This window comes from Paralichthys olivaceus, chromosome 18 (genome assembly GCF_024713975.1).
Source record: "Paralichthys olivaceus isolate ysfri-2021 chromosome 18, ASM2471397v2, whole genome shotgun sequence".
Taxonomy (NCBI): domain Eukaryota; kingdom Metazoa; phylum Chordata; class Actinopteri; order Pleuronectiformes; family Paralichthyidae; genus Paralichthys; species Paralichthys olivaceus.
In genome coordinates this window covers 4,053,979-4,070,329 of record NC_091110.1, presented here as the reverse complement: position 1 = coordinate 4,070,329, position 16,351 = coordinate 4,053,979, and the positions used below count along the sequence as shown (strand labels likewise).

The 16,351-nt window shown below is 41.7% G+C and overlaps 1 protein-coding gene across 4 annotated transcripts in view; it reads right to left on the bottom strand.

Annotated features, from left to right (window-relative positions):
- The window catches only part of adamts6 (ADAM metallopeptidase with thrombospondin type 1 motif, 6), a 61,937-nt gene that overhangs the window by 34,073 nt on the left and 11,513 nt on the right, over positions 1-16,351 (bottom strand). For 3 of the 4 annotated variants that reach the window (XM_020081790.2, XM_020081791.2, XM_069514041.1), the window contains exons 8-11: positions 16,071-16,114; positions 12,972-13,077; positions 10,681-10,827; positions 4,350-4,491 (exon numbers count right to left, since the gene is read on the bottom strand). In XM_020081790.2, the coding sequence (XP_019937349.1) occupies positions 4,350-4,491; positions 10,681-10,827; positions 12,972-13,077; positions 16,071-16,114 (439 nt within the window). The remainder of the gene's footprint in view (positions 1-4,349; positions 4,492-10,680; positions 10,828-12,971; positions 13,078-16,070; positions 16,115-16,351) is intronic. The other variant, XM_069514042.1, reaches the window with a different exon arrangement.

Below are 16,351 nucleotides of genomic sequence, written 5' to 3'. Positions count from 1 at the left end.
AAAGACGAGTTGTAGGCCTAACAAATATCTTCAGTATTACTGAGTGGTCTGAATAAACATCACATCTCTGTTTTCTCCTCCTCACCCCTCAGTCTAGGATGTAAGGAGGATCCATTTAGATTACGGAAGGAATGGTGTGTGTGTGTGTGTGTGTGTGTGTGTGTGTGTGTGGGAAGATAGCACTAAGTTGCCCCCAAATAAATAAAACAATAAAGTGAACACATGTTACAAGGGCAGCTCTGCACAACCTTGCATTAGATTCCCCATTAAACTGAACTGGGTTCCCTCGCGTCTCCACTTCAAAGGCTTTTACAGGACAATTGTGTGCGGCAGAAGAGCAGGCCCATGAAAAAGAGTTATGATCGCACACATAGATTCTGACCCCAAGGGTCAGTAAATATGCCACGGCTGCGCAGCTCACTGAGCCTATCCAGATTAAATAAAGCAGCAAACTGCCACTCTCTGGTTGTAGTGACTCCACTCTGCCAGCTGGTTTTAATAACCTGACCCACTGCTCCATTCACTGTCTGGGCCCTGCTAAAAGGTCAGCAGACAGGGCCTTAACGAACATGGATGCGGGCCTGATTGATTTACGCCGAGAGAGAACAAGCTGGAGATAAAAACGGGCAGAGGCAGTCGGTAAGGACTTTGCTAAAATAGCCATCAGAGGTTGTTTATTTTCCATACCTTCAGCCTGCTCGGGTTTGAAAAACACACACACAGCTTTGTCTGGAAGCTTTGAGCACATGCAGGTTTATGGTCAAACTGAGAAGTGGGAAGAAGTCGCTAAAAACAAATTATCGCTATAAATTACAGTAATTTCCTCTCTTGATGTCTGTGTTACTCTTCTCACCTCTGACTCAGTCTTGTGCTGTGATTGAAAGTGTGTGATACCCCTGCGGTTTAAGGATCTTTAATGTCTGTGAATTTATAGGAATCCTTGACCGCATCATGGGCCATATTTAGTGAAATACTGCTTGTTATATTGTTCTGCATGAGGTGTTCCCAACATCTTCTACTTATGTTCCCTAAATATAAACTGATTTATATTGAGGTTTGATTTTCGAACGGAGTGGTTTATTTTCCTTCTTAGATTGTTTGGTTTGATACTGATTTGACAACTGTGTGTGTATATATATATATATATATATATATATATATAGAGAGAGAGATGTTTATATAGATGTTGATATGATGTAGGTTTTTTCTGTTCACTGCACTTTGTATGAAGTGAATTAAAGCATCCTTGCATAGGACTGAACACATACAACAAAGTGCAAGAACAAAAAATAAAACTTTTGCTTTGTTCATTTCTGCAAAATCCAAAACACAGTTTTAATAACAGATGATCTCCACCAAATCCTTTGGAAAATGTTACAAGTACAGTTCATGTGTAAAGCCTTCAATTTCATTTCTCAGAAATGTGATGGTTTTTGTGATAAGCTGCTTTCAGACATGCACTGAAAATCTCCTGACATTCTCCAAAAGGGCTGCATGTGAGAACGCAAATGTCCGAGTGAGAGGCTCCAGACATTCTCCGGAGTTTGTCCGGCCAGCCTAGTAAAAACTTCTAAGAATATCTATGGCTGATGTAGGAACAAAGCAGGGGATCCTCAGCAGGATCAGATGCAGTGAAATGAAATGAAAAAACAAATACAAATATCACAGGGTAAAAAAAGTGGTGCCACACACGTAGACCAACGAAGATTTTAAGAGATGAGGATGCGTTGTAAACAAAAGCATGTGATCCCCGCAGTAGAATTGAAATGTTACATCCTGCCTCTGCCTGCTGCACCGTCTCTCACCTAAATAACTTCTGTGTTGTTGTGAACCTGTCGGAGAATCTCCTGCTCCCTTGTTCATGTGTGACAGGCAAACTTGGAGAACATGAGTGTTTGTACAAAATTTCATAGCAATCCATCCATCAACTCAATACATCCAATAGCGGTAGATATTTCAATCTGGAACACAGTAGGGGACCGGTCAACATGTTATCACCCCCTCAGTCCTGCAGCCTGCACACACACAATGACACATGCATGATCACAGACGGTGTAATGCAATGTTAAATTAGAAAAGAAAACCAACTTCCTAAATCTCAACCACTCAGATTCACTACTGTCACATGAGACTTCCTTATGTGACATAATATTATGTTATGTTTTACTATAACTTTTTCCTCTTATGACTTTCAAAAGATAAAAAATAAGTTTATCTTGTGTCAAGCCATTTTTCAATATGAACTCAAATGTCAATTGGTTTTGTTAGTCATCAAATCACTTTCTTATCATCCAGCCTGACGCCATACGAATTGCATCTTGAGCAACATGTTTTTCAAGATAAATATTAAAACGTCATTATGACTGTTTAACATTATTTATAGATATATTAGAGATAAACTTTAATTTGTTCAGGCTAAACTTCTCTGCCTTTCCCATCACTATTTCCTCTGTATTCTGTGGACAAAATAAACAAAGTACTCATCTTAATGTGGAAAAGTTCAACAGGTTATGGCTGAGTGTCAGATACAGAAACCAGTCTATTCCTGTCAGCAGTCGCAGAGGGCATCTCTTTCACAGATGGCTGTATGAAACAGATCTGATTGTCAGATGAAAACCTCCAATCTAGCATTGAATCATTGCTGGAATCCAATCCGCTCATAAATCTCATAAATGTGTGTCTTTCATGCTGATCTAAAACCACAATTATGAGCTTATGAGCCAAAATGACAGGGCTTGATTTGGGGCCTGTTATAATCTGCTGTCAGATATATCTTTCAATGAAATGAAATATCTATATGATCTCAGCTAATCACTGCCCCCCCCCCCCCCCCCCACTTTTGTTCCATCGTGTGCGCAAATATTTACGTCGTGCATTTTGCGTTATTGTTCATTAAATTGGATGTGGATTCCTGCAACTGCTCATTTTACCATGTGGTTGCTGCTTGTCTTTCACTGCCTGTTTAACTTTTTGCCTCATTATCTCATTATCCAGGCATGGGGTGAATCATTATCATTACAGACAAGGGTCGTGTTGACTTTCATCCAACATCTCTATCCGTAGGAAGTTTAGGGATTTAAAAGAAGAAAAGGTGATGTGTGAAAAGACACCTCCGAACCAGCTGTAGTAGACAATGATAAAACAATAACCCTTCTTATTGTTATTATTAGCTTATTACGCACGTTTTCATCAAGCACGTCTTCAAATAAGAGACAAGATGGACCTCTGGACCTCACTATACTTAACTAAGTAGTTTATTATCACACATTTATCAGGAACAGTTTTGCAATTGATTAATTATATTTATGATTTTCAAGCAAAGATCCTGATCCTAGCCTCTCAAACGTCTGTCTCCCCAATCTCCCCTGGTTTTCCTGCCTCCTGCATTGCACCACATTTATAATCTCTAACTTAACTTTCATTCACCTGTATAATATCTAAGAAGGGCAGAATCTGCTCTCTGTATGTGGATTTGCTTCTGTCACAAATATATTCAGATTAATGCAATTAGCCAATATTCCTAATACCTAAATTTATGTGTGGACAAAGTAAAATAACATTTTAATCAAATGAATGAAATGAAACTGGGTTTTTATTTGAACCTCACCCTCAAAGGTGTCTAGATTAGAGTGTGTATAAGTGTCGGTCCAGGTGAGACTAAATACTGGAAAGGGACGTTTTAACAGCAAGAAGATACGAGCCTGAATGATATTGATTTCAAACTGAAAGTTTTCCTAATACTGGCAGGAGGTCCAGGTGAATGTAAAATCATTCTGCAAAATCATCAATAATTAATAATAACCTCTCTTACAGAATTAGGTAAGATTAAAAAAGGAGGCTATTGACGAGATGGTCCCGAACACTGTTCTTAAAAATATCAAACATATAGTATATAGAGTATGTATACTGTTGGCTACCTCTGATTATTATGATCTGATTATTAGCTGATATCAGATAAGTAGAGCTACAACTTACGATTACAGTTTAATTTTGATGGTTTTTTTAATTAGTTAGACATATCTTGGTTATAAAATGTCAAGAAACTTCAAGGTGACATCTTCAAAGTCTGATCAACAGCCCATAATCAAATAATACTGTTCTTTTTTATCATGAGACAATTCAGATTTGGACCATCATGCATCATGTATTTATATTTGTTTATACCCTGGTTTCAAAGTGAACTCCAGTCCAGTGTGGGCTTTTCAGCAAACCAACCTTGAGATATCTTTGACTACATCATCCTATGTGGACCTGTGAGCTCAAAAAACTGTAATGATCCATTAAACATATAAGATGAGTTGCTTTGGCTCAGTGAGAAGAGAACATGTTGAAAGATGCTGGTTTCTTACCCCATACTTGCACTGGCGGGAGGAAGTCCCGTACTGGAAGCGACACTGCTCGTCTGCATCGTACACCTGCCCCGGGGCCACTGTTGGGTACAGGAAGTCTCGTTTCAGAGGTTCATTGTCCAGACACGTCCCCCGACCTGAGCTGTCAAAAAAACAAACCTGTAATAGGATTGTTTCTTACACAAAGGAACCTTTCTACACCAATAAAGCTCCCCCCCCCCCCCCCCCCGCCCCCGCCTCTTCTCTATTAGACCTTGGCAGGTGCTGTTTGACTCATTTAATTTTACCACCAAACTACCACTGTAGGAAGCTTGTCAAAGATCGAAAATGACATGTAATTCATGTTGATATTACACATCAACACCTGCTAATCAAAGGGAGTGTTGAAGCACAAGCAGGGACATTTGACCGGAGGCGAAGGGGGAAGGCTGTCAGCCGATATGCCTGTGTTAAAGCACAAACTCTCTCTGATTATATGGCTCAGCGCTCCGCTGCTCTGTATGTCACTGGTGGTGCGGGATCCACGGAGGAGCCAATAAAATGACAGAGCAGGGAAAGGAAGAGAAGAATCTGGAGTGAGCTATGGGTCATATGTCCAGGGCCTAGGATAATGTTTAGTCTGTTTTGTCAGATAGAAATATGTGCACTCACAAAGAACTCACAGAAGAAGCACACACACACACACACACACACACACATACACACACACACACCAGTTTTGTTCTCTAGCAGCAAAAAAAAATAGTTATGTGTCTTTTGGTGTGTCTGTTTATTTTGGGTTAAGATGCTGAACATGTTTGAGTATCTGTGTTGCTGTATGGATGCTTTTCTCATCCCAGCACTGACGGTCAACCCTCGGCTCACAGATTATGGTTCTGTGTTATTCGTTTGACCCTGTCACCTTTTCTGTGTAGGAGACTAAAATCATATGATAAGACAAGTTCCAATAAACAAACACAGATGTATTTCATTTTGATTTCCACCTCCTCTACTTCTCCCTGAGTCAGAGGATTCACTCAAGGCAAAAAGATTACTACAACTATTTACTATAACACTGTGCTATTTTCCAGCTGTGGCAGCTGCAACATGCAGTGGAATTCTTCCCATCCCTCGAAAGGAAAAGTGGGCCCGGTGACAACAATAACGTAGAGCTCAACTTTGTGATTGAGCAGACCGAGACTTGGGCCCAGATTACAAGAGAGGAGACGATTGAGGACTGAAACCAAGAGAACTTTTAACAGCTGGTTCACCCAAATCACAAAGTATATCTTCTTATCTCACTTAGCTTTAGTAATATACAGATAGACTAGTTCTGCTTTTAAAGTTTTCATCTTTGACTTATTTATCAAGTCATGTCTCATTACTGCATGTGTTGTAATTTGAATTATATTGGGTTATTTATGCAAATTGAGGTTGTTGTTTTTATAATGCTGTGCTCTGGAAAGTATCACAAACTGTATATAAAGATGGACGACCAATTTCCACTTCCTGTGATCCCAAAATATATCAGATATGAGCAATACTGCCATGTTTCCCATTTGGAGTTAGAGTCTGCACATTTAAAACCATCTTAATAGAAAGATGAGAAAATTTAGGAAAATCTGACATTTGAAATTTTTCTTTGGTCTGTGTCCCATCAACTAACATTGTGCCTATACTGTGGCCAGTCACCAGGTGGCGAATGAGAAGCTTGGGCTTCACTTTTGGAGGGCCTTCATGTTGTCCATCTTTATATACGGTCTATGATATGTATTGCGAAATATACAATTATCCCACTTTACATAATATTAAATTATCATTAAACGGCATTCTTAAAAGGTAATAGCAAGTTAACGTTAGTTAGCTTTATCAGTTAACTACGCAAACGTTACCTAGCATTTTGTAGCTTATGTGCAAATGTTGAGTAACAGCTAACCTTTTTTCATGTACTTTTTTAATTGCGATGTCTATCAAGTATTTTCTTTAGAACAATATTGAACGAAATAAATCAAGACATCTGAAACATGCTTTTCATTACAGAGCAGCACATTAAAACAATGCATTATAAGCAAAACTGAAATGCTCCAGACTGAGAGGAGCAAACTTTTTCTCCCTTCCTTTTTTCTTACGTTCTTGTCTTCTTCTCTCCATCCACTGATCTCAGTCACTGAATGGAATAATCCTATTTCTTGGCTCTTGTTCCTCGGAGGACCCTCTCATCACACAGAGAGCCTCTGAGGCCCCCAGACTCCCTATGCACTGAGGGCAAGCCTCACTATTTATTGGTTTGGAGAGAGACAAAATAGTCAAAGTTTAAACATAGAGGCTATTATTTGACACTGTCGCAAAGGCTTCCTGTCTGCCGGATTCAGCCAAATTCATTATGCTGAGCGGAAATATCCTTTAATATGCAGGAACATGGGCGTCCTTCGAACTCTGACACTGGTCATTCATGTAGATATTAACCATCCCGCTTGGATCCAACCAATGATGACACAGCAGCATGATTCAGTCAGACTGGCCTAATAACTATCATAACATGGCACATAAGTCTAATATCACCAGAACACATGGTCTCAGAGAGTTTAATAACCTCTAACTGCCTGCCTTTTAACATTTATTGCAAATTGGCATGCAGACCTGAGAGAATAAACTGTGACTGAACTGTGAGTGCATTCATAAACCATCACTAAAAAACCCAAACAAAGCTGCACATATTGCTCGAGCAAGACGGTGAATCTAGGCCAACACCACAGCCAAAGTTGTTTACTTGGCAAAGAGAAGCATGAGCGATATCCAAAACCCTGATTGAGGGAGAGTAAGGGAGGATAATTGGAGTTTACAGACAGAACCCTTTTGTAAGAAACATAAAAGCTAAAGGCAATAAAACCAAAATGAAAAGACAAAACTCAAGCGAAAGAGTGATACAAATGGAGCAAAAATAAGCAAAGCAAAGGGTGATGCTGCTCTAAGATGCAGTGAAACAACTTTGTGTCCTTTTCCTTTGGAGCACAGCCTCGGTCGTCCTCAGATACTTGAGCCAGAAATGGACAGGAACCCGACGGAGCGGCAGAGAAGTGGCTCTTTGTGTCCCAGCTGGAAGCTGGCATATAATACTGTCATCTCTGTCACAAGTGCTGTTCACTAACCCTCCTTTAACAGCTTTCAGCCGGAAACATCATCTGACAACCGCAGCCGCTATTATCCGCTTTCTTGGAGGGCCTTGCTAACTAAACACGAATGCACAAACACACACACAGAGACACACCGCAGACTTGCAACACATCCCACCAATACTTCATCACAGGGTTGTGTATAAGGATCTGCAAGCAGCATTCAGGTCTTAGTGATGAGCGATCAAGCTAAACTAGAGTGAGAAAGGTCCTCCACGCAAAGACTGAAAAGGAAGGATTTCTCCCTTTGCAGTGTTTCTGGGTCTATGACAAAGAATTGTGATAATTGGAACCCTGTCTGGTTTCTCTTTGCGGGGCAAGCTTAAATATATAAACTCTATTATCAAGAGGGCAATAAAAGATAAGACTAAAGGGGAATAATGTGCTCGGCATGTTTCCTATTTCCACCATGCCCAAATCACAGGAAGCCAGATACATGCACGTTTTTATACATGTGCATGCATAATAGCACAGCAGGGTAATGACTTTAGAGGAGTGTACTGGATGTCCCTGTTACAAGCTCCTGAGGTAAGACTCTCTGACACTGGAGTGTGACCTCTGACCTCCTGTGTAACCCAGGTAACAGGCCAGATCGTTCAGATTTCAAATCAATATCAAATCAAACCTTAATTTTGGACAGCTTTTTATTTCTATATTAGCCTTTTCATGTATTTACATTGAGTAATTACCTCTTACTTGGTAATTATGCATTGATATTTCATCAATATCTGTTCAGGGAGCGTTTTATTGTGAAGCAGCAACAGGAACTACTATGTGTTAGTCCTCAAGGTTTAGCGTTGACAGCAGCAGCTCCACACAAAAAAAGATGTGGTCATAGTCTGCATTTTTTATCAGCATATCAGTTTTACATCTTGCCGGGGGTCAGACTGCGGTTGCAATTATTTTTGACTGACATCTGCATTAAAACAATGTGATTTTGTTTGGGTGCGCTGTAAACAGAAACATCAGCTGTTCCTCTGTTCTCAAACAAAGACGCTGCTGAAGGAGCGTTGGCTGTAATATTGAACTGGGTGTCCTAACATCAACCAGGACTGAAATCTTTTGGATTACAACTTAAACCACACCTGTTATAGCCGAAAAATCCAATTTAAGTAGAACTTCCTTTCAGACAGTGATGTTGCCAATGTTTTTAAGTCAGCAGCAGTGTCCTGGTATGAACCTTCAGCTGTTTCCCTCTCTATAGGATCCTGTTCAACTTCACTTGAAAGTAGTCTGCTCTTTTAAAGGCACTTACACCAGCCACCACACAGAGAATTCAATTCAAATTTATGGTACATGTTTGAGCCAACATGCCTATTTTCACATTAGCATCCATTCTGAGACATATTTCTGGACGCCTAGTCCATTTTTCACACTGCTTGTAGCTCTGTTTTGTTCTCTGCCAATTCCTTAGGGAAATATTTGTCTCTTAAGCTGCTAAATCCACTCTTATGTCCACTCTTATGTCCACTGGTAAGTTTTTAGCTCTGAACCACTTGTGTACACTGGGCTTATCAGAGCTTTTTTTCCACTTTAACAGCTGTCTGATAGAATCAACACAGATGAGAGCAGTTAGGCTGAATCAAAGTTGCAAAAAATAAAACAATGAGGTAAGACACTAAAAAACTCAAACCGAGGAATTGGATGATTTGTTTTTCTCACTACAAGTGAGAAACACATTATACACGCCAATTTCATCCATTGTTAATACAAAAATATTGATTAGATCACCTTAAATGACACCGTGACTCACTCGGAGCTGTGTCTGGCATGTTTTTCCAATTTCTGCAGAACAACTTGGTTCTGTCCGCTAGTTCCACTGAGTCAGCGTGGCTCTTTGCAGCAGTTTACAGCCATCGTGCCATTGCTGCGAGCAAGCCATTTCAGAGAGCTGCTGAGGAATCCTTGACCTCATTTTCTGATAGTTAAAGTAGAATAGCATGCTTCTCATTTGAGAGAACAATCCTGACCACTTTCTGATTGTTATTCCCAAACAATGAAGCCGTTTCCCAGCAGTGGCTGAGCCCTCTCAGAAAAAAAGTATAATGCACTTTTCTAATTCACTTTTCAGCTCGGTCTTTGGAACAATGTCCGTCTTCGCTCAACAGCGATCAAATGCTGTCATGATTAGTGGAGAAGAAAGAGTGAATATAACTTTTATTAGTTATTTCCTCGGTCCATTTGAAATGAGCTATGAAAACCCAATTGATGCTGCTCAATTAGACAAGGCAGTTTCAACTCAATGTACCCATGATGGGTAAATGTAATAACTTAATTCAAACCTCTTTTCTATTAAATCTGCTCAGGTTCTTCAACCAGTTCTGTTCAGGATTGTTGGAGTCATAGCGCTACCCAATGAAAAAGCCCATGATTCCAACAGTATTGTGCAGAAACAATGTTTTCAAGGATGCATTGAAATCAACATGGGTGTTGCAAAACTCTCTTTCTTTCCAACAATTTCTCAAAGGCTTTCCTCAATGGTTTCTTCTCAACCGTCTCTTTCCCACTCATGTCGTCATGTTTCGCTCTTTCTTCCCAGCTAATTTTTGGATCTGATGGGAACCGACTGTTCGGGCTTCATGCCAATTTATTTTTGGTAAAAATGCTCAGAACGGTTCAAAATAAGTCCTGCAAACTGGCACAGAACCAGCTCCAAGTCGGTGTAATGGGGTAGGGGTATCAGTCCTACCGTCATCACAGTATCATCACATCCTTCATATCCTTGACTCTGAAGGCCTTTTAACTCTGCACTAAAATGTATTTTATCATTCCAGATGAGCGGGACTCATTCTGCTGATATGTCACAGTGTTACTCTCCTATTTATTTGTGTGCTCCAATGTTTTGTCGTCTTTGACCTATCCACTAAACAGTGGAGCAGTGGTGGAGGGCAGCTGGCCAACACATCACCACCAAGGACCACACGAGCTCTAACATCACCCGCCTTGTGGTGCAGGGATGCATGGGTGGAAAGCACCCAGTTATCATACACGGCCACAAGGAGGTCTGGCAGGAGTCTTAGTGATGACATGGATGTGAATAAGTGGGGAAGGACTTTCATATAAGGCAGGCTAGCGGGTCACCACAAGGGCCCGCCAGTGGTAGGCGGGTTGTGAAGTGAGAGGGCTGCAGGCTGCACCTTTTTCTGTACTGCACACACACACACACACACACGACTTACTCGAGAAAGCTGGTGATGTAGTCTTTGCTGCAGGCTGACCAGGAGAAAGGGTTGGTGTTGGCTGTTATGTGAGCGGCCATCAGTTTGGCTGTCTCGTGGCCTTTGGTACCGCAGGAATTCCCAATGCCATCATGGTTCATCCCAAAACTGAAACACACAAAATAAAAACTGGAATTAATGCAGCTGGGACGATGACCCTGTCTTTGGCAGTTTACTGCTCAGTTAAGATGGAATTACACTGGAAAGTCCTGCATGTTGACTGGAGGATGTCTCCCTCATTGGCCCTGGCTGTAAAGTTCAAGCTCTGTGGCACTGAAACAGCTGTGTGGAGGAGAGCCAGGGGTCAAGGGTCAAACTCTGTCTGGAGCTCGGCAGGAACGAAAAAGTTCTAATCACCACTCTGATGGCTGCTTGTCAATCACCGCCTGCAGGTCTGAGCAGGCTGTGAGGTGGGAGTCGCCACCAACTGGAGCGAGGACGGGGATGGGGTGAGGAGGGGCGGGGTTCCTATAGATCAGCGGCTTCACCAGAGACCAGAGAAAGAGAGAGAGAGACCCAAAACCCAAACACCTCCCATCCCTGTGGTCTGTTATGAAAGCTTCTCAAGAATTTATTTCACACTGAGGGCTGAAAATAAATCATTTTAACAATTCATAAAAATAAAAAAAAAGCTTATCTGTCTGGATATCATTTGAGAGAAAATCTCAAGTTTCAGCAGGATGTCAAAGCTTACTTTTCCTAACAGTCCAGGAGCACAAATCAGGTCTAATGTATATAACAAACCCGACCACATTGCACAGTCTGAACCTGTTTTTGTAAGGCTGGCGTTTATGACATTTTACCCTACTCTGGAAATAAATCAGCCCGGTTGAAACCCCACTGCAGTGTGTTTTTTTTATACATCCTCTAGAAGCAGAGACTATTTTTACAACTGCCCCACAACAGAAGCAGACATGAGACATAATAAAGGAAATCGCCATCTTGCTGAACTCTCTCGAGAGGGATATGTAGACTAATACATCATCATTATTTTGCTTTATATTCAGGAAGAAAGAGCCAGAGGTATGTAGACACTGACATTTACATGAGGAAATATGCTGAGATACAGTTCAAGTCGTCTGCTGGGGGAAAGAAGGGGCTACATGCAGGTCTGGCGAGCCCAAGCAGTCAGCTATGTTTGTTTAAGAGCAATTATTAGAGCGCACAGTCGTGAAAGCGATAAAAGGTTTTACAAGGATCTGAAGCAAAAGAAGGAATCTCATTGGTAGTCGTGTGGACACAAGTCCGATGAGTTGGACTCGAGTCAGTATCGAGTCATGAATCTGATGAATGTGGACTCCACTTGTCAAAATCACGAAAAGACTCTCAATTTGAATTTTAACTTCACCAGCAGTGCCTTGTGACTTCACTTGGACTTCTGGGCTTTTCACTTGGAATGACTTGATGTCCCACACTGTGAGGCTAACTGAGTTCAGTGTCTTTGTCTAGGTCTTTACCTTGCTATTATTTGCTAATAAGCACCAAACAATTGTGAATTATGGGAAAGGCGTTACTTTCATCCTGAGCGGGACATGTGCATGTGTGTGCATGTGTGTGATTTTCAACAAAAAGAACTTAAAGACAAATCAATTGGGGTCAAGCAGGAACATCTGTGTATTCTTTTCTTAATTGTTTCGTGCTATTTTTTCTTATCTGCTCGTTCCAAGTCAAAAACCAGACGTTTGCATCATAGAGCTTCTAGGCCTGTTGTATTGACGGTGTCGCACATGTAGTCATGTAATCGTATTGGGGGACCAGTGACAATGATGATCTGAGCAGGGCTGACAGAAATTATGACAAGTAGTGAATATTATACAATAGGTGAAACAGAAAATGTTCTTCTGGCCGGAGTGTAAAGACCCTGGGGTTGCTGCTGAACTGTCCTAAACATCTAAAAAAAAAAATGAAAGTGATTAACTCAACTCAAAACTAACCCCTAATCAGTCAGCTGAACAAGTGTAGCAGCTTTAACCATGTTTAAACTACAAATTCACTGATTGCAGCATTATATTTGAGTGTTTCTCCTCACACATCGAGGCAGATTATCTGTACATGGCACAGTATTTGAGACAAAATGTTTAACATGTGAAATGACAAGTTCTCCTGTTTCTCTTGTACACGAATTTGACCTGTGTGTATAAGTGCTTCTTGTTCAAAACCCATTGGCTTTGACCCACCCTTTCCATTTGGATCATAAAGTAAGGTCAAATTAGATTTTTTATATTGGGATCTCAAAAAGTCTTAAAACTCACTTGTGGCCGATCTCGTGCGCAATGGTGAAAGCAGAACTGAGGCCGATGTCTTCATTGATGCTGCAGCTCCTCTCCGGCTCACACATTCCAGCCACTGAGGCCAAGCCTGGACAACAAAAAACACACACACGCACACAGGCCAGACAAACACACAAACACAGGGTGAGGACGTAGCATTCTTAGGAGGCATAGTCATAAAATTGGGATTCCACACATATGATCGACTTGTTTACAGCAGTGCTGAAAGACAATCTGCTGCTATACACTGACTTTGGGGGTGTCGGAGAGTTGAGTTAAGCATCGCTGGCTAGACAGCTTTTTTGTTTTTTCATTATTTCTTGCAAACTACAGAGACTGCAGGAAAATGTCTAGACAAGGGTTCGATTTATTCATTTCAATTCACGGTAACAAGGGATCACCAAAACGCGAGCCAAGGAAGGGAATATAAGAACTCCCTCACCAACACTGTGCCCCTGCAGAAGGCTGTCAGAAAATATACATGTTTTCCTCATTTTCAGAAGTGGGGTCAGAGAACGAGGGAGAGGGGGAGAGGGGGAAAGGGAGAGGAGAGGGTGTTTAAAGTTAAAACCTCTTCACAATCCAGGTGTCACAAGTCCTATTTCTCCTAAAGCCTGACAGGTCAGATAGGGAGACAGGAGGCAATCCTTCACAGATTACATCTACAGGTGACTGGAGAGTGGATCATATGACAGCCCAAAGCAGGTGTGTGTGCATCTGTTCGTGTGTGTGTCATAAGAGGATGTGTGTAACTGTGTGAAGGAAGGAGCATTTTCATTTCTTTGTTTCCATGTAGTGATATACTTCATTATTTTCAGGTTGAGGGCACTAGAAGACATATAAAGGGTATAAAGGTTTTTTTATACAAAGTCTTTTGCTTCCTCTCCAACATCACATCATTAAAGTTCTAAAAACTTTCATCTACCGTTCATCTACCATTGTAATCTCAATATTAGGAACTGCTTGCATTGGGATTACCAGCTGGTTGAGCTGATTCTCTAGTCATGTGTTATTAAAGTGGGAGAGCGGGATTTCAACAAATCAAACTTCAACCAATGCTGAGCTGAATCAGAACCAGGTAAATCTATTTGCATTTTGAATCATACTAGAATTACAAATCTGGTATCCATGGCAACATTTCCACACTAGGATGGGTTTTTATGTCATCTAGTGATGCTTGGTTTGCCAGAGCACAAGAGGAGAGCAACCGTTGTCATGGAGTGGGCAACACTAACTAGGAGTATGGTGAAAGATGCAGGTATTGTTAAAACAAAGTTTCTGATAGTCAAGATAAAAAAGCCTTAGCCTTCAGAGGAACCGACTGCAGGGACAATAATGGTTTGGCTTTTCCTAGTTGGCTAGATTTCATAGAAAGGTAAACCCTTTATAAATATGGGACCAATAGCTATAGTTGTATTAGATTGCAATTGTTTTACATGTCCATACACAGGCAGCTTGGGTCTGCTTTGTAGTTTGGGTCAACTGACTTTGTAAATTGATCTCAAGAAATTCAAACTCTCATTATGTGATCCATGAACTCATTCTGCAACTTCCAGTCAGAGGCCAAATGTGCTCTGAGATTTTTTTTTGCAAAGTTTGATATGGATAATCCTGACACACCACTACAGTGAGCAAAGAGATAAATCACATTTTACTGGTCAGCGTCCCTGTATAGTTTGCATGAACTCTGGCTCCCTGTTAAAAGTGGCATGGCTTTTGTATCCTCTTTACTAAGAGGCTAAACAAGAATAGACTCGCAAATCAGGAGGCCACTGAAACCATTACTGCAGGGAAAGAGGGAGCCTGGAGGTGAAGAAAGGAGGAGGAGAGGGAGGGTGGCTACTCTACGATTAGTTTAAGAATGTGTGTGTTAGAGAGTGAAGTGTGTGTGTGTGTGTGTGTGTGTGTGTGTGTGTGTGTGTGTGTGTGCATTGGCAAGCGCAAGCATTGGGTGAGCATAGACACACACAAATCGCATTGCAAGGTTTTTTTTTTTCTTAACACCGGGGTGGACTGTGTATTATCTCCAGCCCCGTGATTACTCTGCGACCTTAAAGGCCAGCGATCTGACCTGGGAGCATGATCCCCGAGAGTAGAGGGAGGAGAGGAGGGGTGGGGTCAGGGTGGTGGTGGTGAGACTACGAGGAAGCCAAGCAGATGCCAGGGCAATTAAAGCGACCGGGGAATGTGACGAATGCGGTCAATCTGTCAAACCACCCCTGAAGTCACAATATTACCTTCAAGATATACTGTGGTGCCTGCAGGGCCTTTACAAAGATAAGATGTGGAGAGTAGAAGGCCTGGGTGGGTGGGAGGTTTGGGATGGGGTTAGCGTGGTGGGGGGGGGTGAAGAAGAGAGGGAAAGAGATGAGGAGAGGGGCGGGGGGTGGATGTTGGGGGGTTCTCCCATTGCATGCTGTCCTTTTTCCACCCCCATAACCTCCACAAGCAGCATATCACCCACTCTATCTCCCTCCTGCATACTCTAACACTCACTATAATTGTCCTTTTCCCCTTCATTTTCCTTTCAACTCCTCCTCTTCTTCTTTCCCTTCTCCTCCTTCTGTCACTACTCTCCTCTTTGCACATCCCCCACCCCACCCCAAGTCTCCCTCCTCGCCTGTCCAACACATACCTTTTCCTTTCTCTTTCTCTTCCTCAGCCCCAGTGGAAGTGTAAACACCTCAGACCAACTGAGGCTGGAGGCGGAGGAGAGAGAGAGAGGGAGAGAGACAGACGGGTTTTATAAATTGAGGCCATGCAAGGAGGTGACCACGGCCATCTGGGATCGGCACTCCTGGCCTCAACCAACAGAGGAGAGCCACCAAGGAGCTATAATAACACAAGTGAAAACATCCCTTGCGATCTGTCTGGTGTTCTTCTAAAGGGAGACTGCAGAATACGGTTTGTCTGAGGACACGCTGAAGGTGAAAATGGAAACCTCTCCAGAGGGGGAAAAGAAAAAGTATGAGCTCCTACACCAGAGAATCATATAGTTGACCGTGGCTAAGATTACTTATTTGGCAGGAAACCACATGTTAAACAGGGTATAGAAACTTCAGTCTGCTTTAGTCCACTCACCCAAGGTTCCACAGGGTTTGTTCTTGTAGGTGCAGATGTCATATCTAAAAAAAAAAGGGAAAGAACAGAAATTTCATTAACTCTACATTTTTTATGTATAAAGTATTTTCTTCCACTGGCACTTTGCCGCTCCATTCTTTCCATGTTTAATCACAGTCTGACTAGATATAATCTCAACCTTTAGCATAACAATAGCATGTAATGAAAGCTGTGAAAACACCTGGTTCGCTCCTTCCATCTATAGCATGAGCCTTTGGCAAAATGTCACAGGGCTAACACAG